Consider the following 27,698-nt stretch of genomic DNA (forward strand, 5'->3'; position numbering starts at 1 on the left):
CGCTGCACTCCTTCCCTTAATCCGTTACTCTCATAATCATATTTATTCAGTGAAAATGCGTGTGAACAGAAGCCGTGGAGCGCCTCGTCACAGCTAAGTTAGAAACAAATCCTCCAATTGGGCACAGCTCTCTTGCACCTAACTGTCGCACTGCGGTATGGGAAATCATTCCTTCGTGAAACTTTTCCTCCATAGTTACATCATAATTATCTAGTTATCAATATTAGTCCAATATCTTAAATCGTGCATGATTATGAGAGTAACGGATTAAGGGAAGGAGTGCAGCCGCTCAACTATGACTCATTTGCTTTGTCTGCATCCTGGACATCCTCCAAGTTATTTTCCACTTGAAAGCTTACTGCATTGCCCTTGACGTTAGCAAGGATCATATCAGCAACCATGTCGAACACCCCCACCAGTCTCATCCTCAGCTCTACAGGTGCTTTGGATCCGTGTTCATCTTGAACACGCTTATTCGCGGAGGGGAGAACGGTCATGGAGGGAGTTCCGAAACACTTTAAATATACCACTGCAAACACCTTGCCCCAGGTGTTACAATCAGCCAACTCTGAAAGTAAGTCTTTAGGCAAACTAATAGTCAATATCCTGTGTGTCTCCACAGGAGAGGTATTTGGAAAAACAGCCACTAGTTGTCCAAATCTTTCATCAAGCCAATAAGGTAGTTCTTCCTTATTCTGTGGTTGCTTGTCTATTACTATATTAACCATTACGGCACTGATAGTTACACCACCAGGTCCAGCTGGTTGCGCAGCAACGCCAGGTGGTCCCACCTGGAAGTTGCGTGACATGAGCTGTATAACAGCTCTATGCACGCGTATTAAAGACTATGTAATACGCGCAGTTCTGCAAGCGTCGCTGTTGTCAGCTGACGCGGGTGAGGGGTATGCCCATCCAAAATGGGCCATGTGGTCCCATCTATCGATAAAGGACCTAAATGGACCGGCGTTATTGGGTGAGGAAGGGTGCCATTAAACCAAATTTGGTGTTGCCAAGCTGTAAGCGAAATCTCAAGAGCCCGATAGGGCCGATAAGCATTAGAACGGCCGTAGGCGTATATTTGTGAAACAAGTTATCTGTTCCATCTACCGTCGTAAAGTTGACCCAAGAATAAAACACTTCGAAGCGGTAAGCAGCATCCACTTCCACTCCAAAAATCTGCGCAACACCAGCATTAGGGACTTCATTTGGAGTCAAAGAAGCCGTGAGTGCTGCCCTACTAGGCGGAGCAATTACGACCGCCATAACTGATAGTAAAGAACAACACCCTAGTGCGCGGCAGCACAAAAATGGGTTAAAAAATAAAGAGAAGAAACCTTTGTAAAACTTCAAGCTTGAAAGAGCCTATAAGACATCAATATAGGAAGTTACACCGTCATAGCCGTCTCCGTAAATAGAAGTGAGGGGATTGTGGACAAGCAACAGCACTATTCAAGCGTCTTGCAGATGAGAACCAGACCAAACGTTGGCGGCTCCATGTTGCAGGGATTCTGCACATACACAGAACTATGCGCAGGAAACTAGGACCTCAGTGAATAGGGGTGTACCAACCTACCACATCAGTACCCAAAATCCCAAACTGACAACTATAGTGTCTCATTCATTCTCCTACAAAAATCACAGAGCTATAAATGATTAGGCAACCCAGAACACAACACTCCCGACTCTCTCCGGAATCGCGGGAACAAGACGTACTCTTTCGCTCACTCACTAGTACTTGTCCACAATGAGAATATGCACTAAATAGTTCAAAATGTTTGTTAACTATTGTTCTCTACAATATAGTATATGAGTCACTACTCTCAGCAAAATGCTTAAACTCAGCACAGTTAGCATTATTACAACTCAATAGAATACAAAGGGTGAAGTCATTGTAGATAAAGACTGTGGAAATATGGACCTTAAGGCCTAACCCCCCTCCCCTTGACTAGAAGCAGTTTATTTTTATAAAAAGGATGATCTAGGCTTTGACAGCAGACCCCATACCTTAAAGCCTGGATGTAAGGTTTACATCATAGGAAAAGCAGAGCTCTTCTCCATGGAACGGCTTTCTCCAAGTGTCTTAAAACCATACAACAATGTAATATCAAAGTATGAGTCTTCAGTACTGCATCTGTGTGTAGCATGTTATGTCTAGGTGCTAAAGACTGATCAGAACAGAATAACAAGGCGCATTGTTGATTGACCTTGCACATCATGTGGAGACTAAATTCCAGGCAGAGAATGCGAAAGCAGCCCGTTCTCATGGGCACAAACAGAGTCTTGCAAAAACAAAGTCATGTGGTAATGTGCGCAAAATGCATCATCATTGCAACAAAGTTCATGCTAACTTAGCAATGTCAACAAAAGTCCCCAGGCACCATATAACACCCTAAGAACCATATAACAAGACACCACCAATTCAATATGCCGATAGACCTGTGGATCCTCTGCCAAAAAGGACAGCAGTGCTGCTGAAGGACTGCCACTCTACTAGACTGTTGCTTTGTTGGACCCCTGCTTTGCTGTGCTGACCTGCTGCCCTCCTGCCTAAATGAGAAGGACTGGATCTGCATCACTTGACTGCAGAACCCAGAGCGACTCCAAGGGCTAGCTGGCTGAGCTGATCTGAAGCCTTCAGGACATAAAAGGCTTTCAGCCCCTGTACTCTGCCATGTGTGAGTCTACCTTCCAAGTGGTGCTAGACCTGGACCCTTGGAAGTGGGCCTAAAGTGCTTGCCAGAAAAAGCAATATATCTTCTCAGTTGAGTAATGCTGCCTGAGCAGAACTGATGCATCGCCACTGTTGCATGGATTGGCCCTTTCGCAAAGGCTCGCATCGCCGCAGCTTCAGGCATGTAGGACCAACGCATCACCTTCTGAACCACCACAGTTCAACTGTTTTCCCGGCGCAAGCTCCTTGCATCCCTTGTCAATGGCAGTCTCAATGACTAAACTCTGCATCGCAGCTTCACCACTCATCAATCAATCAGGGTTCTTATAGAGTGCAGCTAATTACCCGTTAGGGTCTCAAGTTGCGGTGGTCTTCAGTTCAGTTGAAGAGCCAGGTGTTGAGGTTCTTCCTGAATTGAGGCAGCGAAGGTGATTGCCTGAGGTGTAGCGGTAGAGAGTTCCAGGTCTTTGCAGCGAGGTAAAGGAAGGATCTTCCTCCGGCCAAGGTCTTGCGGATCCATGGGATAGTGGCCAAGGTCAGTTGGGCGGAGCAGAGCTGTCTGGTGGGTGTGTAGGAGAGGCGTGGTTGAGGTATGCAGGTCCGGTTATGTGGAGGGCTTTGTAGGTGTGGAGTGACTGGGTGACCGTTCTCCTGGATTTAGTGGGATCCACTTTAAAATCATCCGGAGCATGTGGACTTGTGGAAGCAAGAGGATGAGAGAGTGTTGGTAGTTCATTGACAGCGAGGAGATGAGGATGATGCCTAGGTTACTTGCCGACCGGTGGGGGTTCCGGGCGCTGCATGCCACCAGAATTAGTGTCAGGTGAGGGAGTGGTCCCTAGGATGAGGACTTTGGTTTTGTCAGATATGAGTGTGAGGCAGCAGTCCTTCATCCAGGCGGCAACTGCCTTCATCCCGTTATGAAAGTTGCCATTAGTGGCTCTGGGTTCAAGTGTCATCAGAATCAATGCATCATCTCTGTTGCACCTCGCATCCTCGAGACTGGACTTTGCATCACAAGCTCCGTTTACAGGATCCTCGACATTGACTCATCAGGACCTCGCACCCCAGCCTTGTTGCATCTCAGAATATCTTTGACACAGATCCACGTAATGCTCCACAACCAGCATTAAGTGTACTTTGTTCAGCAGAGCTAACTGGGTCCTTGTAGTCGCCTGGCTCCTGCATGGTGGTCGGCCTAAACTTGTGACTTCTTCCCAGTCCTGCTCGACCGGATGACCCCAAAAGCCCTATTTGCTTCTTTGCACAATATTTCTTAAAAATGTGAATTCAATATCTCCAATTCTACTAATTGGATTTTTGTAAACTTGATCTTGTTTTATTTATTACATTAGGCTCTATTTGTCTAACCAGGTGTGGAATCTTTGTGTGATGTTTCAATGTTTTACTGTTTGAAGTATTGCACAAATACTTTACACATTGCCTCTAAAGTTCTACCTGACTGCTCTGTGCCAGTCTACTAAAGAGCGAGCACAGGTTAATTTAGGGTTTGCCTGCTTCTTAACATGAGTAGAAATGTGGCTGCTGCTTGACTAGGACTTGTAACATCCTCCCGAGCCTGGGTACCAGCCAATCACTGCGCCTCACACAGAGCTTGGCATTACACATCTTTTTTTGTCTTCAGTTCGCAGTTATATGCACATTCTAAACCAGACTTCATTGCATTTGCCTCTAACACTTAGAAACACAGTTCTACGGAGTCCATTCAGAGCCAAAAGGGTTCCGTCATTTCTAACTCACAAGACACTTCATCTACCCCTCTCTTAAATAAAAAATATATATATATTTATATTTTGCTTCAATTGGATCTTTTTGGCTCTTTAATTTTTCGACCTGATCTTGTTTTGTAAACTGGGAACTCTTCATCACCATTGTCCAAGATCTGTGTCAACTGTGTAGAGGCAACAGCAGCTACTGTTGCTTCAGACCCAGGATCTGCGTCAACAGTTTGATCCGGTGAACGTTTAGTAAGGGCTTAAACTAGAAGAATCTGTGATAATAGACTTCCCAGAGCGCTGGGCGTTTACCTTATGCCCTTGGTAGACACCACTTAAAAAAAGGTTCCTCATCAAATGGAGCATCACATTTTCTTCATCGCATTTGTCGTGCGAGCACTCAAGTTCCTTTTTTTTAAAGACTATGGGGCACATTAGGATAACGGGCAGATCGCCAAAAACCTCAGCCCGCTACTAATTTCCCACCCGCCACATTACCATGGCGGGGGGGGGGCCCAGCGGATGGGAAGACCGTCCGCCGTTTTTCCGCCGGTAGGCAATCTGCCCGCTATCTGCCCGGGCGGAAAACAGTTTATATGGTGGCGGTGTCTGGTAGACACCGCCATCCCTAATACTATGCAGGCGGGGACATGCCTTCGTTACCGCCACGGAAAGGCAGGCGGTGTTTGACATTGGGGGCCCGTTGCGGGTCCCCAGGGACTCTGGGGGTGGGGAGTGCACATGGGGGGTACCTGTGGTACCCCCCAGCAGTTCAATGCACAACATGGATAGCACCGCGCGGTGCCTGCCATGTTGTGCATGGAAGTGCATGACATGCCTTCCTGGCATTGTGGCGGGCGGTGCTGAGTGCACCGCCCACCACAATGTTAGGAATGCAGGATGCACCCGCCACTGGGGCGGGTGCATCCTAATACCACCAAGGGGACCCCCGCACCGATGGCGAGCGGTCCCATTTTCCACTGGTATGGCAGGCGGACTAAGTCTGCCCGCCATACTAATGTGCCCCTATTTTTTTCGCATGCCTTCTTTTGTCAGCATACACTTTCATCTTTTGTTTCTTAACCAAGTCCTTCTCATGAGTCAACTTGGTGTTCATTGCTCTCCTGAACTTCATTGTCGCAGAACTTTTACCTGTGGTCGAGTGAAGTGTTGAACATTACACTTTCAAGGTAGAATTCAGCTCAGTTTTCAAATTGAGCTCATTAAGAATAGCAGGCTGCATTGCTTTCTCAAGTGTACTCATAAAATGCTCAACCAGTTTGTTGGCTTGTGTGCTTTATATTCGCATGCTCTAAGAAATCTCTGAACTTTCGACTATTGAAAGGTGGACCGTCATCAGACTTCATATGTCTGGAACACCCCATGTTGTAAAGATACCATCTAGTCTTTCAATGACTCATTCTCGAGTGAAATTGAAATTATTTATTTATTGTTCAGTTAGTTAAAACCATAACAATATTACAAATCGCAGAAAAGTTGCATGTCTCTAATAACATCTTAATTTAAAATTTATATCATTATAAAATATATTTCATGTTTTATCATTACTCAGATTTAGCTTTCAGTTCTTGTTCGTGAATGCGTAAAAATTGAATCAATTTACAGTTCATTTGGGGGTCAGCGGAGTCCAGTCCTATTATGATAGCTGTTCTGCACAACTTTAGGCCTCTATCCTGAAATGCTCGCCGTAATATTGTGGTTCGTGCCGGTTGCAATATCTTGCAGTGGCATACAAGATTAATAAAATCTTCCTTTTTATAGCCCCAATGCCGGCAATTTTCATTTTCCTTAAATTTCCAATGAGGGGCATCCGCAAGAGTAGGGAACTGTCCAAACCTTAATGTTATTAATTTCCTCTTTACTTAAATGGAATAAGTGGAATCCAAATAGGCCCCTTGTTTCAATGTTTTATAAGTGTTGATCAATGTTCATGAATGACTTCTGGTAGAAAAAATTTCTTTATCAACCAGTAGTGAGTGGAACCTTGCAGCCTTATTTATGTTAATTTAAATGCTTGGTAGGGCATTTGTTTATTCCACAGCTCACTTGTGCAGGTAATCTTTAATGAGTATTCCTAAACTGTATATACTGGCAAGTGTTTATCTTGTTCCATTTACCACCATAAAGATTCGTTAAGGCTGTTTTCTTCTACATTTTGTTTTATTTGGTACCATACTTTAATGTATGTGTAAAGTCTGCCCAGTGTTCCGTTCACTAAACCAAACTCCAGGCGCATCTATGCTGGTGAGGCAGTCTTCGGGAGTTGAAGAACCTTTTTATAAATGCGCGTCATTCTCGAGTGATAGATGAAAGATCTTTAATTAATGGAAATCGTTAGTATTCATCTACAACCACCATACGGTCATGTCCATTGTCCATTGTCAAGTGGACCAAAAAAGCCAATAGCTACTCTCTCCCATTCATGCTTCAGGGGTTTAGACATGTTCAAGATGTGGTGAGTAGTTTTTGTAGAAAGGCAGTTGCATAGATGACAAGCTTTTAATTCCTTTTCCATCCTGTCATCAAGATAAGGAAACCAGAATCTGTCTCAGAGAGCTCATTTTGTGGCAATAATTCCACGATACACTTAAGGGCCACTTCAATTATTTTCTGTCGCAGACTCTCTGGAATCGGGATCCCCGTCCCTAGTATTGTAACTCCTTCCTGAGTTATAGACAGTTAATCCTTGACATTTTTGTATTTTGCATATTCACCATCACTTATGAGCGGTTGAGTGTGTTGGTTCAGTGAGTGATGTGTAATTCTATCTAAGGCTCCCAGTTTTCCGTTTTTACTGATTTTTACAGCTAAATACAGACAGAAAACAATATGTTTCCTGTCTGTATTTATATTTAAAAGCAGTCAAATACAGAAGTGTACTCTTTGTGAGTGACTTTCGATGCTGTCCTTCATGAATTCCAGGCCAACAGCTGAGCAGATAGAAAGCATGTTGAGATAAAAAAAACAGGATGAGATTTCCTTAAATAGGGGCATTAGTTAACAGATATTTGTATATAATGCTATGTTTACATGTGGATGTAGTGTTTTGTTAATATTTGACTGCCTAAATTGCTAAAACTCGACATGCATGGAAGTATAAGTGCATGTTTCTCAGTTAAATAAATGAGGATATATACCATTATACAACTGTTTATTCTCATGACACAAAATAAATATGGAAAAATACTAATAAGATGACCCAAAAATAAATATGGATAAATACACACGGAAATGTTAAAAAAATAAATACCATAAAAATGGGAGCCCTGATTATATCCCTTAACTTTAACATGTCACTGTCATGGCTTGGGGCAGTGATAATCGCGGCTAATGAAATGTGAGCTGGTGTGTTTGATTTTACTTTTTTTTTCTATTAAAAACTTTTTATTATTCTATTACAATTCATACCTCTTTGATTCTAGATATTGGGCTGTTGGGCCCTTAAAATGCTTTGTACATCTGACCATTTAACCTTGGAATTATTAGAGACTCACTGTAGGTGTGGCGGGTCAGAAAAATTGAATTAAAAAAAATATATGTTTTATTTGGTTTTACCCCCCATAGAGCGAAAAAGAAAGTTGCTTAATCCAAGTCATAGCAAGTCTTTCACAGAAAATAAACACATATTCTGTAGAAAGAAGAAGAAAATTAAAAAAACTGAGAAAAGAGGAAAAGGCAGTAAAGTACAAAGTGACAATTACAACCATACATTTCATTCCATATGTACCAGCAGTAGCAGCGCATAGCTCCCCATCCAGTAGGGGTTACACAAAGAAAGAACAGTGCCCCTATGAATATATTACTCTAATATCCAGTCCATTGGATCACTGATGAATATAAACAAAATTCAATACAGAGTAAAGAATTCCATTATCCCTACCTTTCTATTGATTCACCAGTCCTGCAATAGGAGCCCAGATTCCCTGCTCCAGCACTTTCTTCCTTCGTCCTCATGACTTATATACTGAGGATTCCATGGTGTAGGTGGCCAGCTTCCTTGAGCGCCAGCTGGAAAAAGTTGGGGGTCTCTGCTTATCCATTGGGAGGTAACACATAAGCGAGCGATGGCCATTGCAATAAACACTAATCCTGTGTATGACCTCGTCCTATTGCTTGCCTCTGTGTTATTTTCCACTCCAAAAATAAGAAGAACTGGCGTAATGGATACCGAAGCCCCCCAAAACTGTAGTCAAGAAGACTTCGATATACTGCAGAAAAATAAACATTTTAGGACCGGAGTAGAACAAATGTATGGTATCCGCCGCTTGCAAGCCACATCTGTTACATTTCACCCACCTCCCCCCCCCAATGACACTGAGCATCTAACAATCCAGAAACCGATCAGGAAAGGAAGAAAGGATGGAGCACCAGGCCGGAATGGAATCCCGCCTGCAGTCTTCAAACAAAGGACGGAAGAATGAGCGAAAATACTCCTTCCACTATTTCTGGATGTAAGATGACTGGGCACCATTCCAGACTCCTGGAAAGGTTCAACGATCATTCAAAACCACTAAAATGGCAGTAAGGCCTTGCCAGCCAATTATCGGTTAGTTGCACTGATCGATAATGAAGCCAAATATTTTGCAGGAACACTGCTAGACGAATTAACAACCTGGTTAGAAAATAATTATATAATCCCGCTAAATCAGACAGGATTCCGAAAAAACTCTGGCACGATCTCTAACCTCCGGACACTCTCTCTGATAATGGACACAACAAACAAAATCGAGGAAAACACAGCTGCTTGTCTGTTTGATCGACTTCAGTGCCACATTTGACAACGTGGAGAGGCCTAAGCTGTGGAATAAACTAGCCAGATGGGGCATTCTAAACACCCTTTTATCAATGATAATGCTTTTACATACCGACACCTGGGGACAGGAAAATTAGGATCAGGGTCTCATCTCTCAAGAAAAATGAAAATAACGAAATGACTTAAACAGGGCTGCGTGCTGGCACCTATTTTATTTAACTTCTTTATGGCAGACTTACCACAGACACTTAACACATGTAACTCCCACGCGCCCAGACTTGGGGACACCACCTTGTCCAACTTACTATACGCGGACGACGTAGTCTTGCTTAGCCATACGGTAGTTGGCTTGCAACATCTTCTTTACCGACTGCATGTCTAAACAGAAGAAAACAGCCTGACAATAAACTTAAACAAAACAAGGACCATGACAATTAACAGCAAACGATAAGAGGCACCTATGGCATCTGGGTGGCACAAATATTGAATCAGCAGAGTCTTATAAGTATCTGAGTGTCTACTTTTGATAAAGAAGGATCATTTACCCGCCAACAAGAAGAGATCAAAAGGAAAGGGATGATCCTTGCCATAACCATGAAAAGTTTATCTGCCAAACTATTGGGTCCCACACTGAGCCCTCTTTTAACGGTAGCACAGGCTAAAATTCTACCTACATTCACCTATGGTGGCGAAGTTCTGCGAGGAAGAGATACCAATCTTTTGGACAAAACACTTGTAAAAGCTTACAGAACTATGTTTAGCCTCCCGCACTAGACTCCCTGGCACAACTTAGACTGGAGTTTGGCCTGTTAAAGCAAACCTGGGCCAGATATGGAGCATACATCAACTGTTGGAACAAAATCAGAACATCAACCCCTAATTCACTAAACCACCTCCTCTGCCAAGATCTCCAACAAAGGGAGAATTCACCCGCAAGATTGGATCTTCAGGAGGCACTGGCAAACACAGGTTTATCCCCCCTATGGAATGCACAGTGCCATCACTTAACTATGAAGAAAATAGTCTGGAAGTCGCTGAAAAAACAGTCACTGGTGGAGGATAAAGCTGCTTTTTCATCCAGAACACATGCCTGGATGACGCTGAATTCTTACAAGATTCTAGCCCCTCAACAATATTTTTACCCCAGGTCGCTCCCCACGCCGCACGGCTCCTCCTGATTGCCCGAGTCTCTGCCCCACTGCTCCGCCGCTGCCGAGTGTTCGCCCCTGGTAACTGGTAACTGTGTTTTCTACCCTCTGTACTGCCAACCTTCTCCTTTGCTGTGTACTGTATTTTGTATTTTATGTATTTGTATTTTTAGGCGCTCCTTTTACGCCCCTGCCCTCTGTGCCCTCCCTGCTTCCCGCCGCTGCTCCCCCACGGCCCGCCCCCTTTTTCCTTCTGTATCCCCAGCCCTCGCCCATTGGCCTCCCAGCTGCTCCTCCCTCCCACTTGGCCTCTTATGGAGGCCGCGCGAGTGTGACCTGACCCCAGGTCGCTCCCCACGCTGCACGGCTCCTCCTGATTGCCCGAATCTCTGCCCCACTGCTTCACCACTGCCGAGGGTTCACCCTTGGTAACTGGTAACTGTGTGTTTTACCCTCTGTACTGCCAACCTTCTCCTTTGCTGTGTACTGTATTTTGTATTTGTATTTTTAGGCGCTCCTTTTACGCCCCTGCCCTCTGTGCCCCCCCCCGATACCCGCCGCTGCTCCCCCGCGGCCCCGCCCCCTTTTTCCTTCTGTATCCCCTGCCCTTGCCCATTGCCCCCCCCCCGCTCCCGCCTCCCAGCTGCTCCTCCCTCCCACTTGGCCTCTTATGGAGACCATGCAGCGGCCACGCCGCTGGCGCATCGAAGGCGCGCCAAAGGCAAGCCCGTCTACGCCCGTCCGCGCCTGGACCGCGCCCGGACCGCGCCCAGCGCCAGAACCCCTGGTCCCCGCGCAACGCCAGACTGCACTACGACTCCAGCACCCTCCACGCACTCAACACCGGACGAGACCACCCCTGCTACCGGGCCACCCCGAAGCGTGCCCAAGGCCCCTTCGCCTGCCGGAACTGCAGATTCACCAGCATCCAGCCCACCAAACCACCAACCAGATAACCCAACCACCTCCGCTGCATCCTCCTCAACACTCGCTTGGCTCGCAAACACGTCATCGAACTCTGGGACCTCCTAGACTGCACCGCCCCAGACGTCACCTTCCTGACGGAGACCTGGCTGAACGCCACCTCAGCACCAGACGTCGCCATAGTCATCCCACAGGGCTACAAGATCTCCCGCAGAGACCGCACCAACGGAGTGGGAGGGGGAATCGCCATCATCCACAAAGACACCATCAGAATCTCGACCAACACCGACGACACCCTCACCACCGCCGAGCACATGCACTTGCAGATCCACACCGACCCCAACACCACCCTCAGAGGAACACTCGTCTACAGACCTCCCGGACCACGACCACAGTTCATCGACACCATCGCCGACCTCGTCAGCACCCACGCCCTCGCCTCCATGGACTACATCCTCCTCGGGGACCTGAACTTCCACCTCGAGAACAAAAATGACCCCAACTCCACCGCCCTGATCGCCAACCTCACCAACCTCGGACTCAAACAGCTTGTTTTGACACCCACCCATGCCGCTGGACACACGCTGGACCCCATCTTCTCCACAAGCCCCCACATCTCCTTCAACCACACCACCGAACCCCACTGGACCGACCACAGATGCGTCCACTTCACCTTCAGGAAACCCATCACACACCACTGCACCCAACAGCTGCCACACCGCTGCTGGGGCAAGGTCACCAAGGACCAACTGACTACCACCCTCGTCCTGAGACCATCCGCCGACCCCGCCGACCCCACTGACCCAGACACCGCCGCGACCAACCTCAAACAGTGGATCAATGACTGCGCCAACACCCTCGCCCCTCTTAAGACCTCCACAACCAACCACACCAACAAGAAAGCCGCCTGGTTCACCGAAGACCTCCGGATCTCCAAGCGCACCTGTCCTCCACAGAGGAATAAAGGCTGTAGCCGACTGGATGAAGGACAGCAGACTGAAGCTGAACTCATACAAGATGGAGGTCCTCATACTCGGACCCACCCCATCAGCCTGGGACGACTCTTGGTGGCCCACATCGCTAGGCACAGCCCTGGAACCCACAGACCACGCACGCAACTTGGAGGTCATCCTCGACTCCACCCTCTCCATGACCAGGCAAGTCAATGCCGTCTCCGTGTCCTGCTTCAACACCCTCCGCGTGCTCCGCAGGATCTTCAAATGGATCCCTCACGACACGAGGAAAACCGTCACCCAGGCCCTCATCACTAGCAAACTCGACTACGGGAACGCCCTCTACTCAGGAACAACAACCAAGCTCCTGAGACGACTACAACGAATCCAGAACGCCTCGGCACGACTGATCCTCAACATCCCCCGACGCAGCCACATCACACCCCACCTGTGAGGCCTGCACTGGCTCCCGGTCAACAAGAGGACCACCTTCAAACTCCTCATCCACGCACACAAAGCCCTACACAACACCGGACCTACATACCTCAACAACTGACTAAGCTTCCACACCCCCACCTGAAGCCTCCGCTCAGCCAACCTCGCCCTCGCCACAATTCCTCGTATCCAGAAAACCACCGCCGGCGGCAGATCCTTCTCCTACCTCACCGCCAAGACCTGGAACGCTCTCCCCACCAGTCTACGACTGACTCAGGACCTGCTGGCCTTCAGGGGACTCCTCATGACCTGGCTCTTCGATCAGTAGAACTCCAGACTAGTCAGATTTCTTGAAGCAGCCAGAGCAAAAATGCCAAACTGTCACTAAAGCTGTTTTGGGGTGAAGGAGACTTTGGATTATGTATTTGCACAGGGGGAGTAACAACCGCTGCAATGACGGGTCAACTTATATTGGCTGCTCTTGCTTGTTTAAATCTGTATCTTTTAACTTGTAAGCAACAGCAGCTTTTCTTATTTTAACCATGCTGAAATGTTATTATTGCGAATTAATATTTCACACATGATATTATGTTACGCATGCATTGCATTGGTTTTAAATAACTGCAAAATAAACTGAAACTGATTGTAAGCTGCTTTCAGTATTTTAAATGTGGTCTTTTTAAAATAGCTGGGTTCAAATACCCTGACCAAGCAGCCCTTGGCTTCACTCCCCAGACCTAATTCATATATGGGTGGTCGTGCTTCCAACGGGATTTCTGCCTTACCTCCCACTAGCAAAATGTCAATATGTTGAAGAATAGATGCCCAATAGTAGAGGAGAAAACTGGGTATAGCCCATCCACCCGATGTCTTGGAAGGATCATCCATTTAGCCACTCTTCTTGCCTACGGTACCCCCAAAGAAATCTACAGCATACCCTCTCTATCCTTGCTAGGCAAGACAAAGGGATTTCAAGAGGGATAGTCCTGAAAAGGTATAAATATTTGTGAGGATCGACATTTTGATTTCATTACTTCACCCATAGAGGGAGAGATGCAGATGGTCTAACCTTGCCAATTTTCTATTAGCATTTTCTTTCATTGGGACAAAATTTAGATCAGGAATTTTGTCTACCACAGCTGAAATTTTAATCCCCAGATAAGTAGCCTCTGAAACAACTGGTAGTCCTACAGGACACATAGTCCCTGAAGAAAGAATCTGAGTTTTATCCATATTTAGTTTATATTCTGAGAGGATGCCGAACTGTTCTGCTAAACCCTTCACCACTGAGAATGCGGAAGTGACATCACTAGTGAGTACAGCGATTTCATCAGCGTATACCAGTGCCCTATAATCAACATCATTGACCCTCAGTGCCTTGATATTCACATTCAGCTCCAATTTTTTAGGAAAAGAGTCGAAGTATAGAGCAAAGAGCAGAGGAGAGCACGGGCACCCCTGCCTAGTACCTCTGCTGACATTAAACAGATATGACTCCTGCCCTGGGATACGAATTGCTGCCTCTGGATTTAAATATAGTGTCTTAATGGCTTGGATAAATTCCCCACATATCCCCTTCCATCGTAGGACAGACCACAGAAACCGCCAGGAGACCCTGTCGAACGCTTTCTCAGCGTCCAGCAGGACCACCCCCAGCGGTGATTCCGTGGCCTGAGCCCAGTCAAGAAGGGCTATGACACGATGCACATGATCTGTCGTATCCCTCCCAGGGATATACCTGTGTTGGCTTAGAGATACCAGAGGAGAAATGACCTTTCCTAACCTAATTGTAAGTATCTTCGAATAGATCTTGCTATCACAGTTTATAAGTGATATAGGTCTATAAGATGCTGGGATATGAGTTCTGGCTTATCCTTTTCTTTTTTTTTTTTAAAACAACAATAGTTGTCTTCTTCCATGAATCAGGGATATAGCCCTTTTGAGCCTGTTGGAATAAATGCATAATAACTGGCCACAGTAATTGCCGATATGATCTATAAAACTCCAAGGGTATGCCATCCAGCCCCACGGCCTTACCTATAGCGAGAGAGGTTATGGCTAATTCGACTTCTCCCCATGAAATTGGGGCTGCAAGTACCTGATTTTGATCATATGTGACCTACATTGCTTCTAGGTCTTTAAAGAAATCTTCCGGGGATTTTGTCCCTAGCGCAGTCGCGCCCTCAGTATAGTTGTTCATAGAAATTTTGGAAGACCTTCATTATTTCTGCCGGGAAATCCTGAACCTGCTCTAAATTATCTTTAATTTTACAAATTTGATTGGTCACTTTGCGCTGTTGCAGCCATTTTGCCAAGACCCTCCCCGTGTTTTCTCCAAGCTTATATAGCTCGGCCCTATGCTGCATATATTTGGCTGCCACCTCTACACCAAAATGGTGATGAATTTTAGATTTGATAACCACAATTAACTGTTGACATTCCTCTGTTTTGTCCTTTCAGTATTCTATTCATAAGTTCAAGCTCGGCTATCCTTAATTGTTCGCCCCAATTCCTGATGTTCTCCTGTTTTACTTTCTGTCTAGTTATATAAAAACTCAAGGTCTTACCTCAAACAGCTGTTTTAAAAGCATCCCAGACAATACATTCAGAGGTTGTGTTTCTATTAATAGAAAAAAATTCCACAATCCACTGAGCCATATGGTCACAGTATGTCTGATCAAGCAGCAACTTCCTTTCAAAGGACCAAGGTCTCTGCACTCTTGAGATGCTACTCAGTGGAATTTCAATCACTAAGGGATTATGGTCTGAGATAATCCTCTGGAAGGTCTCAATTTTGACTATCTCGGCCACTTGAAAAAAAAAATAGCCCAACCGGACTAATTTATTATGAGGGGCCGAATAAAAGGTAAACCCTGAGTCAGGTAATTTATGTTTGTCGGGTATCAACCAGCCCATGTTTCCTCACAGTCCCTAAGACTCAGACTTTCCTACCTTGATATGGCAGGTCAGCATATAGATCAAACTTACTGTCTAAATGGATGTTAAAATCACCACAAAGAATCAAAGGATGCGGCCATGAGGCCAATTCTACACTTAGGTGATTTAAAATATCTGAATCCTCTAAATTAGATCACTAAATAGAACATATTGAAACAGGTGCATTATTGACTATTAGCCACCAGCGTTTACTCCAAGGTATATGTGTCTCCTTGAGACATAACAGATCAACCTGCATGAGTCGCAGTTTCTTGGCCTGCATACCCCTCTTTTTTCTATCATTGAGACCACATATATTCAATGAGCAGATACGCATTTTGCCCACCATCCTTTTTTTTGATGTCCTTGAAGCCAAATTTCTCCTAACAATTGTTTATGCATGTTTATAGAAATCATTTCATCCTTCTTTACATAAACAGAAGAGCCATGACAAATAAAAAAAACACACCCAACCCACACCTGCCCACCCTCAACCCCAAACCCTCCCTACCACCTCCCCCCTCCTTCCCACTTGATAGGGCATAAGGACCAAAGGCCCTCAGTGATGAAAGACTGGCGACCCCTCCCCAAAAAGTCCCACTCCCCCCAAGAGCTGAAAAAGGGAGAAGCTTGACTTTTTGAAGTAAACGACAAAAGCATCGATAAAATGCAGAAGAAAGCAATATTAAATATATTAGCATATCTAACTTAAATTGATTCCAAGAATTCTTTTGCTTGAACTTCGGAAGTAAAATACTGTGTCTGGCCCTTACAAATACCTTTTAGTTTGGCTGAATTGAGCAGAAAAACCTGCGCTCCTTTTGCCTGAAACAGTGGAATCCATTGCCGCAGCAGCCACCTTTTCTCTACTGTCGCATGACAGAAATCGGGTTTTACGAAAAATTCCTGCCCTTTTCCGGTCTGGTCTAGCTAGATCATATACTTCTTCGCGGGTCAAAAAATTACTTAAGCAGATCAAAATAGCCTTAGGTTTGGTAGTGGACTGTCCCGTTATTTTATGTTGATTAAAAGGGGATCTGTGGGCCCTCTGCACCTCGACTTTCCAGTCCCACTGCTAATTTCCGGGAAGGAGTCCGTAAAAAGTTCTGCCACAAAGTTCGAGATATCTGCCTCCTCCATGCCTTCTGGAACACCCAGAACCCGCAGATTGTTCCTTCTAACACGATTTTCCAAGTCAGTTAATTTCCAAATTGTATCTGTCTTTTGAGCTTTCAGAGTTTTCTGTGTGGTAAGCTCGTCCTCCAGTGTTGAAATCCATGCTTCAGCCTCCCCAATCCTGACTGCGAACTCTGAGCAGGATTTCACTACTCTGTGTATAGCATTCTGTAATTTACGGCATACAACTTGAGTCCTTGAACTTTCCGTCCGAGTCTTTTCCCGATGGGCCATAATGCTCTGGTCGATAATGGAGAGCGAAACTTCTTCTGAATTTCCCAGGCACAGATAGGTGTCCCTCCAGTAGCCTCTTCCCTACCATCCAGGTTCAGGGAAAAGGAGTAATCCCACACTAATGATCTGGCTGGATCTGTGGCCTTATTTGTTGAGGTTTCCCCATACTTTCTATGTTTGCGGACCGTTGCTGTAGCGCCTGCAGAGTTGCCACCAGTACTCTCCTCTTCTAATTACAGACTGCTGATATCACTTCCATCATCCTGGCTTAACTCATCTTCTGCCAAGTCCCTTCCCAGACTTTCATCCCCAGAGGAGTGGGAGGGATCTGATATTGAATGGAACTTATCTCCAGAATCCCCCTCCTTTACAGGTTCTGAAACTGAGCCAGATTCACCTTGCTCCACCTCTCAGGATTCACTCCCCCTGTTTCATCTTTACACTTGGGGGAACCTCCATGGATTCTGCCATTTACCTTCTATATCTGGTCTTTTTGGGGAGCTCCGGCCTCCTTAGAGACCTCTTGTTTTATTAGAAACTGACGTTAGAACTTTGCCATCCTGTGACCCCGCAGCAATATCCAGATTTCCCCCAAATTCAATAGTCTCAGTGGTTTCCCTACCGCCTTCACTTATTGCCCCATTTCCAGCACTCACCTCAATTGCATTAAATAGAGCATTTGAAGGAATAGCCTGGCTAAGTGCTTTCTGGGATGTCAAAGTGTCCTCCATTGCAGAGGCCTTGTCAAAAACACCAGCATTGGCCGGCATCTCTGCGGTGTGTATAGACCTCACCCCCTGTGCTTTAAAGAATTCCAGGAGCATTTGCCGACCGCAAGCAGGGGCGCCTCCTCTCCCTGTCTGCTCACCGGGATCAGGAGACACAGCACCAACTGAACGCCGCACTCCAGTACCACCTCCGTTCCCATCACAAGCAATTACTTTCGCAGGATTCATGGGCCTCGCCTTAAAACCTTCGGAGGCACCGGGCATGTTGGAGACGCCGGGCAGGTTCAGAAGCAGAAGGGGCCCACACGAGACAATCTGGAAGGAAGCGGGAGCTCACAACGCCAAAGCCAGCAATGCCAAATCATGCCTGGTAAGAGCTCGATTTCATAACGACCAGACAGCGGGAGTAGTGTGGCTCACTGTGGAGTAGTGTGGCTCACTGGTTAGAGGCGGCAGGCCTGAGAGCAGAAGTCAGCCTGGGACCAGGGTTCAATTCCCGACGCGGCAGGGTCGTGGACCTTGGTCAGCGGACTCGATAATTCTCGCTTCGGTGCTTACTCTAATCAGGGGTTCCACTCGGCAACTGTGGGCATTAGCTTGCCTAATCTCCACAACGGCCCCACCAATTCCGGGGATGCCTGGCTCCACCTTGGGGACTCCCAGCAGGGACCATCCCACAGGGAAAGCCAGGACGGGTTCCCCAGAGTTATACAGCGCCGGGACGCCCCGTTGCTGGGGTAGCTGTGCGCTTTACAAGTATACTACATTTACATTTACAGCGGGGGGAGAGGTTCGTCACAGATAGTGTCGGTCAACCTGCTTACTTGGCCAGCAATGCCGCCGCCATCTTGCCCCTGGTGTGTTTGATTTTACAACAAAATTAATATCCATGACCATACCATGACCCTGTATAAGCCCTGTGGAAAAGTAGTCAGCAGGGTTCTGATCCTTCCCTGGACGATGCACAATGGTATAATTGTACCCTTGTAACTGTAGTCCCCGTCTTTCAATGCTAGGAGGCATTTTGGCCTATAGATTGGCAAACATAGTCAGTAAAGCTTGATGATCATGGAAATGTTCACAAGCCCAGCCCAGAAGCTAAGCTTTCTTTTTCAGGTTGTGAGTAAGCACATTCTGTTTGTGACAAACCTCTACTTGCATATGCCACAATAGTAGTAGTAGTAGTAAAATACTTTATTGCATTAATCAGTTGATTACATTAATAGAGAAAAAGCAGACATTAAAATAGAATAAAAGGTCACATAATTTCCATGCGTGGTATCCTATAAACACATACATAGATCATGATACCTGTTTTTTACAACTATATACATATCCATATATTAAAGCCATCTACACCTTTAATGCTTTATAGGCATGTTCTAAAAACTGAACTATCCTTCTAATTGCACTTTCCCCTGTGAGCCTAAAACAATGCCACAATATGTCACCAGGGCGATACAAAAGGGGATGATGGACGTAGCGTTTGAGCAAATCAAACACTCACCCCCAGTCTACTGATCTGGGTTTAATCCATCACCATTCTTTAGCTCACTTGGCCACCCCAGTTCAGACATGGCTATATGCAAATCAGTCTGACCCTGTGCCTCATGGGAACAGTCCAGCCCGAACTGCCAAGCCATGTCTTCCCTGGACCGGAACCAAGCATCCTGGGACCGGTTTCGGATTCATAATCCTCATCAGCCAGGCTATCTTGAAACCAGTGGCCAAGTGAGCAAGGGACTCGCGTCTGAGCATACCCTGCCACACTTAGGGCGAACAAAGCGATACAAAAGGGGATGATGGACGGAGCGTTTGAGCAAATCAAACACTCACCCCCAGTCTACTGATCTGGGTTTAATCCATCACCATTCTTTAGCTCACTCTGCCACCCCAGTTCAGACATGGCTATATGCAAATCAGTCTGACCCTGTGCCTCATGGGAACAGTCCAGCCCGAACTGCCAAGCCATGTCTTCCCTGGACCGGAAACAAGCATCCTGGGACCGGTTTCGGATTCATAATCCTCATCAGCCAGGCTATCTTGAAACCTGTGGCCCAGTGAGCAAGGGACTCACGTCTGAGCATACCCTGCCACATGTCACCAAGCATTCAGGTGTCTGCTGTTCTGCGCAAGAGTGGCACCTAACCCGACTGGACTAGCCTCTACAACAACCTCTGTATGAAGTTTCCTATTGAAAAATAAAATTTCAGCAACATCTTCTAACAGTTCATGCACTGTATCAGTTCCAATCATCAGAAGCAGTACTAGGGGTAATGACCTAATTCAATGAAATTTTGAACAAATGTGGAATTTGTAAAAGCTCAAATTGTAGCAGTCACCCCCTGCATGTGCCAAAGCCAGACCCTCGTGTGCAACTAATATTAACCCCAATCTGCGATCAGAGTTTATATTACTTTTATCCCCACTTCAGGAATGTGCATATATGGTATGTTCTGTGCATCGAACTTGTCGGAGTACTTTAGTGGAAAGCCTTTAGGCAGGTGGGTGCCATCACGTTTAGCTTCGGCAGGCACCATGATTTCTCTGTCTATCCTTGTGCTAGAATGAGTTGGTGCACACTACGAAAAGTGATATGGAGGGATGAATATGCTAAAAGTAAGCATAGGGTACGTCAAATTACTCCTATTCCTTGGTACACATTCCCATCTTATTTATCTACGTCTCAACAAACCACACACCATTGTTTAGTTCTGGTTAGAATAATTATTCATTTCCTTTAATTGTTTCTCCAATAGATAACCATAAAAAGACAATACACAAGGTGTACAAAAATACATAAATCATCTCAAACACAAATGTTTCCTAACCCCCAATATTACAAAGAAAGTATTCGCTTTCTGATTCGATGCAATCCACTGTGAGGTAATCTTCTACACACTTGTGGTACCACTTACACCTCTATACCCTTTTAATAGTGTGACAGTTGAAGGAGGAATCCACAAAATTACGAATATTGTGTTAAACATGGATGTGCACACTATTAAAGGGGTGTAATTTTTCTGTTGACGATGGTTTAGTTTATCAATATAGAATCCCAAATACTTATAACTAGATAGGTTCTCCAAGGATTTGCCTTCCAGCGAAATGTTATGCAAATGGGCTGGCCGAGTACTGATTAACATTGTTTTTGTTTTTTGTTATGTTGATTTCTAACTTCTTTACTGTTAACAATTCTTATAGTTCAGCTAATAATCTGGTTGGTCCAACCTTGGTTAAACTCAGTAAGACAATATCATCAGCATAAGCAAGGTACGAAAGGGCCAATGGACCTAGGCGCAGAGGATGGGAGTTGATTGTATTGAGTTTTACAGATAGGTCTGATATGAATAGATTAAATAAGTGTGGGGCCAACACACATCCCTGTTTCAGGCCCATGTTTGTGTACAATTTTCTTGACTCTAGAGCCATCCCCAAGTTTTGCTCTCACCCATGTGCATAAAATAACATTAGTCCTCTTAAAATTGTTTCTGGGATATTCCATGCACGTAGTTTAGCCCACAGATATTTCCTGTCTACACTATCAAACACAGCTTTTAGATCAATGAAACAGAGATGCAAACTCTGTTTGTTTTTCTTACATTTCTGTGCAATAAAGGAGATTGATAAGATGTTAGAGATGATTCCAATACCCATTCTAAAGCCTGTTTAATTGTTTTGGGATACGGTTGAGTTCATCTGACCACTTGACAAATTCTTCCAGGATCAGAGAGGCAAAATATTTTGATTCCACATCCAGTAGTGCAATAAGCCTGTAGTTTGTTGGATTAGTTCTATCTCCTCCTTTATTTATGGGTGTTATAAATGATTCTTGCCAACTGTCTGGAATTTGATTTTGGGACTCAACCTCGGCAAAGAGGTTCCCTAAATGAATGCTCCAAAAGTCTGTATCATGTTTAAATATGGCTTGGGGAATGTCGTTAGGCCCTGGAGCGCTGTCTCTTACTTTTGTTTATTAGCCTTATTAATGCTTCCGCTGAGTATGGGGAGCTGTTTGTTTTACTTTTCTCTTGATGGACAAGTTTCTCATTCGTGCCTTTTATGTGTAGCTGACGGTCGCCTACACCCAATTTATGTTGATAACTTGGGCGGTCCAGTGGTTTCGGTATCTGTTGAAGATTAAGGGGCTGCTCTTTAAATTTCTGAGTTATATAGTTAAACCAGTCCTGTTCCTGCATATTTGACGTTAGGATGTTCCCTGGCCTAAAGAAGTAATTTATCATGTGCCAGAATTTATTTGAGTTGTAATACTTTACGTTGTGTATTAGTAGATTTTTTACTCAAGCGGCAGCTTTCACAACACAAACGATTTCTCAACGCGAGCGACCACTCACAATGAGAAATCTGACCACCTGTGTTGAGAAATCTTGCTGGGATATTTATTTTCCATGCTTGTGTTCGCCAACCTCATGTTGACGAGCACAAGCGAGGAAAAAAATCTCCTTTTTCCTGAACCCCACGTAACGCGAAGTTTGGAAAACTCCTAAACGGAGCAGAGTTCACCCCCCAGACTTAGTAAGTAGGGGTCGCTGAGAAGGCACAATTGATCTACTCAGCCCATCCATTAAAAAAACAACGTTGGCACCATGTGGTGTAGGTTTCACCCTATGGTAGGAACTTCATGTTTGTGGACAGCATAATTGTTGGGATGGTGCCAGACTGATTCCACATACCCCCTCAGGATATGCCGTCTTATAGGCCAGCTAGCTCACAGTGTCACCATAAGTACCTCTAAATCTAGGCAGGTAGCATATGGTTCTGGCAACCACTGAACATGACAACCCTGATCCCCCCAGGAAGTTTGGAAACTGATCAGGAACCCTTTTGCTCAGTCACTACTGCTCTCTTCCTCTCAGAGGAACATACAAGGAATACATAGTGTAATGTTTTCTATATTTATTGAACTAGCATTATTCTTGTATAAAATGTGCTGCAATGATCAATAGATAGAAGCAAATTAAAGTTATTGTACTGAAATGGTGAACAGAATAAAAAGTTCCACCATTGTGCTAAAACAATGTATATATGCAAGCATATAAAACTATATAGAAATCTGGTGTACTCCTACTATGCGTCCCCTAACCAAAGTGTCTAGGGTGTGTGTTCTGCAAAGAATTCCCTTACTGTATGATTCAACCCCTTAACTGAAGGGAAAGAAAGCAGGTCCCCTTCAAGGTCATCAGTAGTGCACCCCTCGCAGAGATGTCAGCAGGCTGCTGGGCTTAAGCATCAGCATGTGGAGAGCTTCACAATGATAGCAAAGTGCTCCTCTGCTAACACCGGGAAACAGATGTATCTTTATCACAAAATGCATTGCCTTGGGCCGAGATCTTGATCAGACATCTATTGTTTGTGTGTTAGAGATAGCTATGTCACCACATGTACGAAAACAACACGCACATTTGCACAACATCTGTATAAACCTTGTACATGGTGTCAAGTTCGCATGATCATGTTCTTACGAAGTAGACTCTGTAAGCAAGTATATTTTCCGAGAAACTAATCCAGACTGTCACAGATGCACGTGTGTCAGAAGTCATTGTGTAAAAGTGAAAGCAACTTTAAGAAAGACCCATGTATATGTACAATGGCAGTGTTTTCCTCCAGGCCTAACTGGAACACATGGCAATGCAATTACAGCAGAAGACACAAGTACCTTGGAAGCTCTGTGATAAATCATGCTTGATTCACTTGATTTTCTAGCTATAAACGCTATTGCGAAATGATCATATATGGTGTAAACACGCGTGCACATACCTAATACTCACATGCGCAGAAAATAATCAAACTACACCTGTGCCAAGTAATAGCAGCTGTGCACACATGCTCCAATCAGCAAATCATTCATACACTGACAGGATATTAAAAGCTAAAACACCACCACTCACTAGAACGTACAGATTACAATTGGGTTTAAAGCAGTAACGGACTTGAGGGAAGGGGTGATTTGTTGACAGGGCTAGCACCAGTAGGTGCGTGGGAGCAGCAACGATGGGAAAAGCAGTGACTGGAAGGGGGTTGATCTGTGGATGGGCATGAGGGTGGGTGGGCGGAGACTGAGTTGGTAAAAGCACGAGCACTGTGCAGAGTGCTGGAGAAAGTTGGTCCACAAATTGCTTTAAAAATAGGAGCAATGGATGTTTACAAGTACTTTGGGGGAGGGTTAAAAATAAAGAAGACTAATGACCATGCATGCCAGGGACAAATGTTGACAAGAATATGAGACAAATAGGAAGCCTTTGGGTTGGCTAAAGCCCACAGATTGAACAGACAGCTCATGCTCTGTCTATCCAAGACCTAAAAAACAGCATATGCTATCCTAGACGTTCTTCAAAAGCTCATTTGTTAGCACAATTTCCAGATAGAAGTCCACTCTGTTTTGTTTTGGGTTCTATCTGGTTGGAAACGGAGATATGTATGAGGACCTTTTCTAAATGATAAGGTCCAATGGCATTGTGGATCTGAAGAGATCAAGGGCCAGATGTACTACCATTCCATTTTACGAGCTGTAAATTGCAACATTTTGTGACTCGCAATGTGCGACTTGCCTCATCCATATTCATGAGACAGGTCACAATTTGCGACCCATTGGGAATGGCCAGCACTCGCAGGGATGGCGGCTGGCTGGAGTCACCAGACCACCATGTCTGTGACTGCTTTTTGAATAAAGCAGGTATTCTTTTTTTATGCAGCCTGTTTTCCTTAAAGGAAAACGGGATGCATTTTTTAAAAAAAGAAACGTTTTTTCATTTTTTAATAGTAGGTAGTGGTCATTAGAACGACTGCCTGCTCTCAAAAAATATTTTCGCATCCTTTCACAAAGGGGAAGGAGTCCCTTGGGGATCCCTTCCCTTTTGCGAGTGGCTCACCACCTACCTGAAGTAGATGGTAAACAGTAAGTGTTTTCACGGTTGCAAAATGATAACTCGCTATTAGGAATGGACGCTCTTGGCTCGCTTCTTCCTAATGGCAACTCGCAAACACTATTTAATAGCGTTTGTATATACCAACACCCTTTTTTGTTTCGTAAATGGGCCGATTTCCAGTTTGCAACCGCAAAAAATGGTTGTACATCTGACCCCAAATATTTGTAATGCCTTTTTCTCCCGAGTAAAGCAATCTAATTCATTGAGGGAAAAAGAGAACTGCACACATTTTGTATCATATTACCAAATGTGTTTTATGTTATATTTTAAATTGCTGTCCTGTATGGTATTTTATTTTTCACATTTTCTGGAGAACAGTGACTTTTTTAGCGACTTCAAACTGTTATTTCAAAAATGATTTATTATAATCCTATGCCTATCAATTTTCATTCCAAATTTTATTTACATTTATTCTGTTTAAATTATGTAGAGGACTCCGAATGAGCAATCTGCTTTTATCTGATCAATGTTTAAGTCCATAGCATACCTTAAATGTGTTGGTAGTCTTTAAAAAAGCATGGGTTTTCGTTAATGGGCTTGTAAGAAGTTGTAGTTCAGTTCAGTTCAAAGTGTGGCTGTTTACGTGATAGGTGTGTGAATATTAAAATATTGAATTCCATGTTTTCTTCAGGTCCACATCACTTTGAGCACGCATGAATGTGGAGGGCTATCGGAGAGGGACATCAACCTGGCCAGTTTTATCGAGCAGGTGGCATCCCAGATGTCGTGAAGAAGGTGCCATGGAGAGAGACCTCTTATGAAACTGAAGCCCCCACCTTCGAACCATTCTTCCTTTTGAAAATCTCTTGCAAATAATGTTACTTAAAATGGCACCAAACCGACTAAATGTGATTGAGAAAATGTAAACATGGCTTATGCATTGAAACCATTTTGCATTTGGCCTCTACCTGCCAAAGAATGTTTGATTTGTTATGTCCACTCTCTATGGTAACCTGTTTATATTAACAATGCGTCAAGTGCATAGATTACGATACTATTTTTTTCCATAATGTGTAGGGTGCACAGGGGTCGTGCTTTCCTTGACGGACACTGGACTAACCAGACCATATGAATTGGAAACTCTAGGTGTCAAAATTCGGACACTACTTACTGAAAATTGGTTTAATTTTCTTTTCAAGGCAGTATTGCTTTCCCACAGAGGTAAATAAGATAATGTTTTGGGTTGCTTGTTCTAATGCAAAATGATTTCCTAGAGGAAATATTTTAAGTGTCCCTGAACTTGACGTAAAATGTAGTTACCAAATCAAGTTCTTCTCAAACTAGAAGGTGCATTGCAATTTACTGTGTTTGTTAAAGATAGGTTGCATGCATTTCATTTTAATCATTTTAACTGCATTTGCTAATTTTCTGTCTGTAGAACCAACATGTATATTCTCTAAACTCTGGCACCGCTGTGCTGAGTATACGATGTACAATAAAGCAACATCTCGCATTACTACTAATAATTAAAATGGTGTATACAATGTGTTTATTGAAGACAAAACATGGCACAACATATTATAAACCAACCTCTTGAGACATGGTTTCAGTACAAACACGTATCAAAGCCAAGCATAAGAGCCAGCGTACATTTTGTACTGACCACACTCCCATAGCACATACAAATCAAAACACTGACCAGGTATTGGTCACTAACTGCAAAAAATGGAAAATCTACTTGTTGCATTTTTCTCATTGTTCTATACAGCAGAGGTACAGTGTAGATTAGTAGCAGTACTAGTGATGAGAATGATGTCACTCCCTTTCCTTTCCTAGACAGCTTCAAGAGTATGTGGAATTTAAGCCCCTTGGACAAGATTGCATATTTTGTAATGTAGATTCCCATAGATAACTAACAAAAGTGCTCCTTTTAAATGTACTATATGACTTAGGCCTGACGGTTGTGAGACCTAATATCACCTGTCAATGTTGGTGCGGGAAGAATCATGGGGGGGTGGGAGTACATTCATCCAACTAACTAAAAGGAAATATGGCAAGGTTTCAGCTCCTTGGAGAATGGACTGGAATATCAGGAAAGATTCAGATTCTAAACTGAATCTTGATTGAGTACAGTAGTAGAGTTCCCTGCCTGTTCCATATAAGTTTGCAGTCGCTCTTTTTCAGGAAATGCTTCCGTCCCTGTCTTTCTCAAATTCGCTTTTGATGAGCTGCACCATTGATAGCAATTCCTTACCCCTCCCTGCTGACACTTCCAACTTCCCTTCAGTGGTAAGGCATTGTTTGAGACCGTTTGCGTTGAAACCTTCATATATATTTTTTCCGCAAGAGGTAACCAGGCCATACTATTTTCTGCATATGTTGGGGATTCTATAGGAATCTAGAGTTTGGAGCTATCCCTGCCGGGAACCATGAAAATAGCCAAACATAAGCTAACATTTTTTTCCCAAAATGTGAAACGTGCTGTTCAAGAATGCATGCATTTTGTTTCTAAGACTCTTCAGGTCGTATGGATATATAGTGGTTTTTGGTTGTCCAAAAATAAACGATACCCGGAGCCATGAACGGAGCATCAGTATATAATTATTTTTCATTGTGTATGACCATCAATTCATGCAAAATGTAATGAATGAACTATGGATATGAAGAAAAGCCATGCATTATTAAAATGTGCTCAAGATAATCCGTTTAGGAACTCTGAATTTGCAGTTACACATATCATGTGATACAGAGGGCATTTTGTAAAATATATTTTTTTTAACAGTGTTGTACATTGGGAAGCCACAAATGGAGAGAAATTCAATTGGTAATAAAATATATTCTGCTATTTTCACACTTCTACATATAAAAACGGTACCCCACTTGAGTGAATGGGCCAATAACCTATGACAGGAAAGACCCTAAAACACAACATGCAAGCATCAAGTTTTTTTTTCCTTTCAAAGTCATTCATTCTGATGATGTTGATAGCTGGAAACCTATGAACTATAGACATTCCTGATACCGAGACACCCAGGGCAATGAAGGGGTGTGTGACTTGCATGTATTCTACTGATTTCTTACACAGAATGTAGTGC

General features: G+C 44.3%; 1 protein-coding gene across 1 annotated transcript in view; it reads left to right on the forward strand.

Annotated features, from left to right (window-relative positions):
• Positions 1-27,186, forward strand: part of PCBD1 (pterin-4 alpha-carbinolamine dehydratase 1) — a 214,369-nt gene extending 187,183 nt beyond the window's left edge. Inside the window, exon 4 of the mRNA XM_078643254.1 lies at positions 25,295-27,186. Within this exon, the coding sequence (XP_078499380.1) occupies positions 25,295-25,393 (99 nt within the window). The 3' untranslated portion in view covers positions 25,394-27,186. The remainder of the gene's footprint in view (positions 1-25,294) is intronic.
• The last annotated feature ends 512 nt before the right edge of the window (positions 27,187-27,698 follow it).

Source organism: Lissotriton helveticus, chromosome 5_1 (genome assembly GCF_964261635.1).
Source record: "Lissotriton helveticus chromosome 5_1, aLisHel1.1, whole genome shotgun sequence".
Classification (NCBI taxonomy): Eukaryota; Metazoa; Chordata; class Amphibia; order Caudata; family Salamandridae; genus Lissotriton; species Lissotriton helveticus.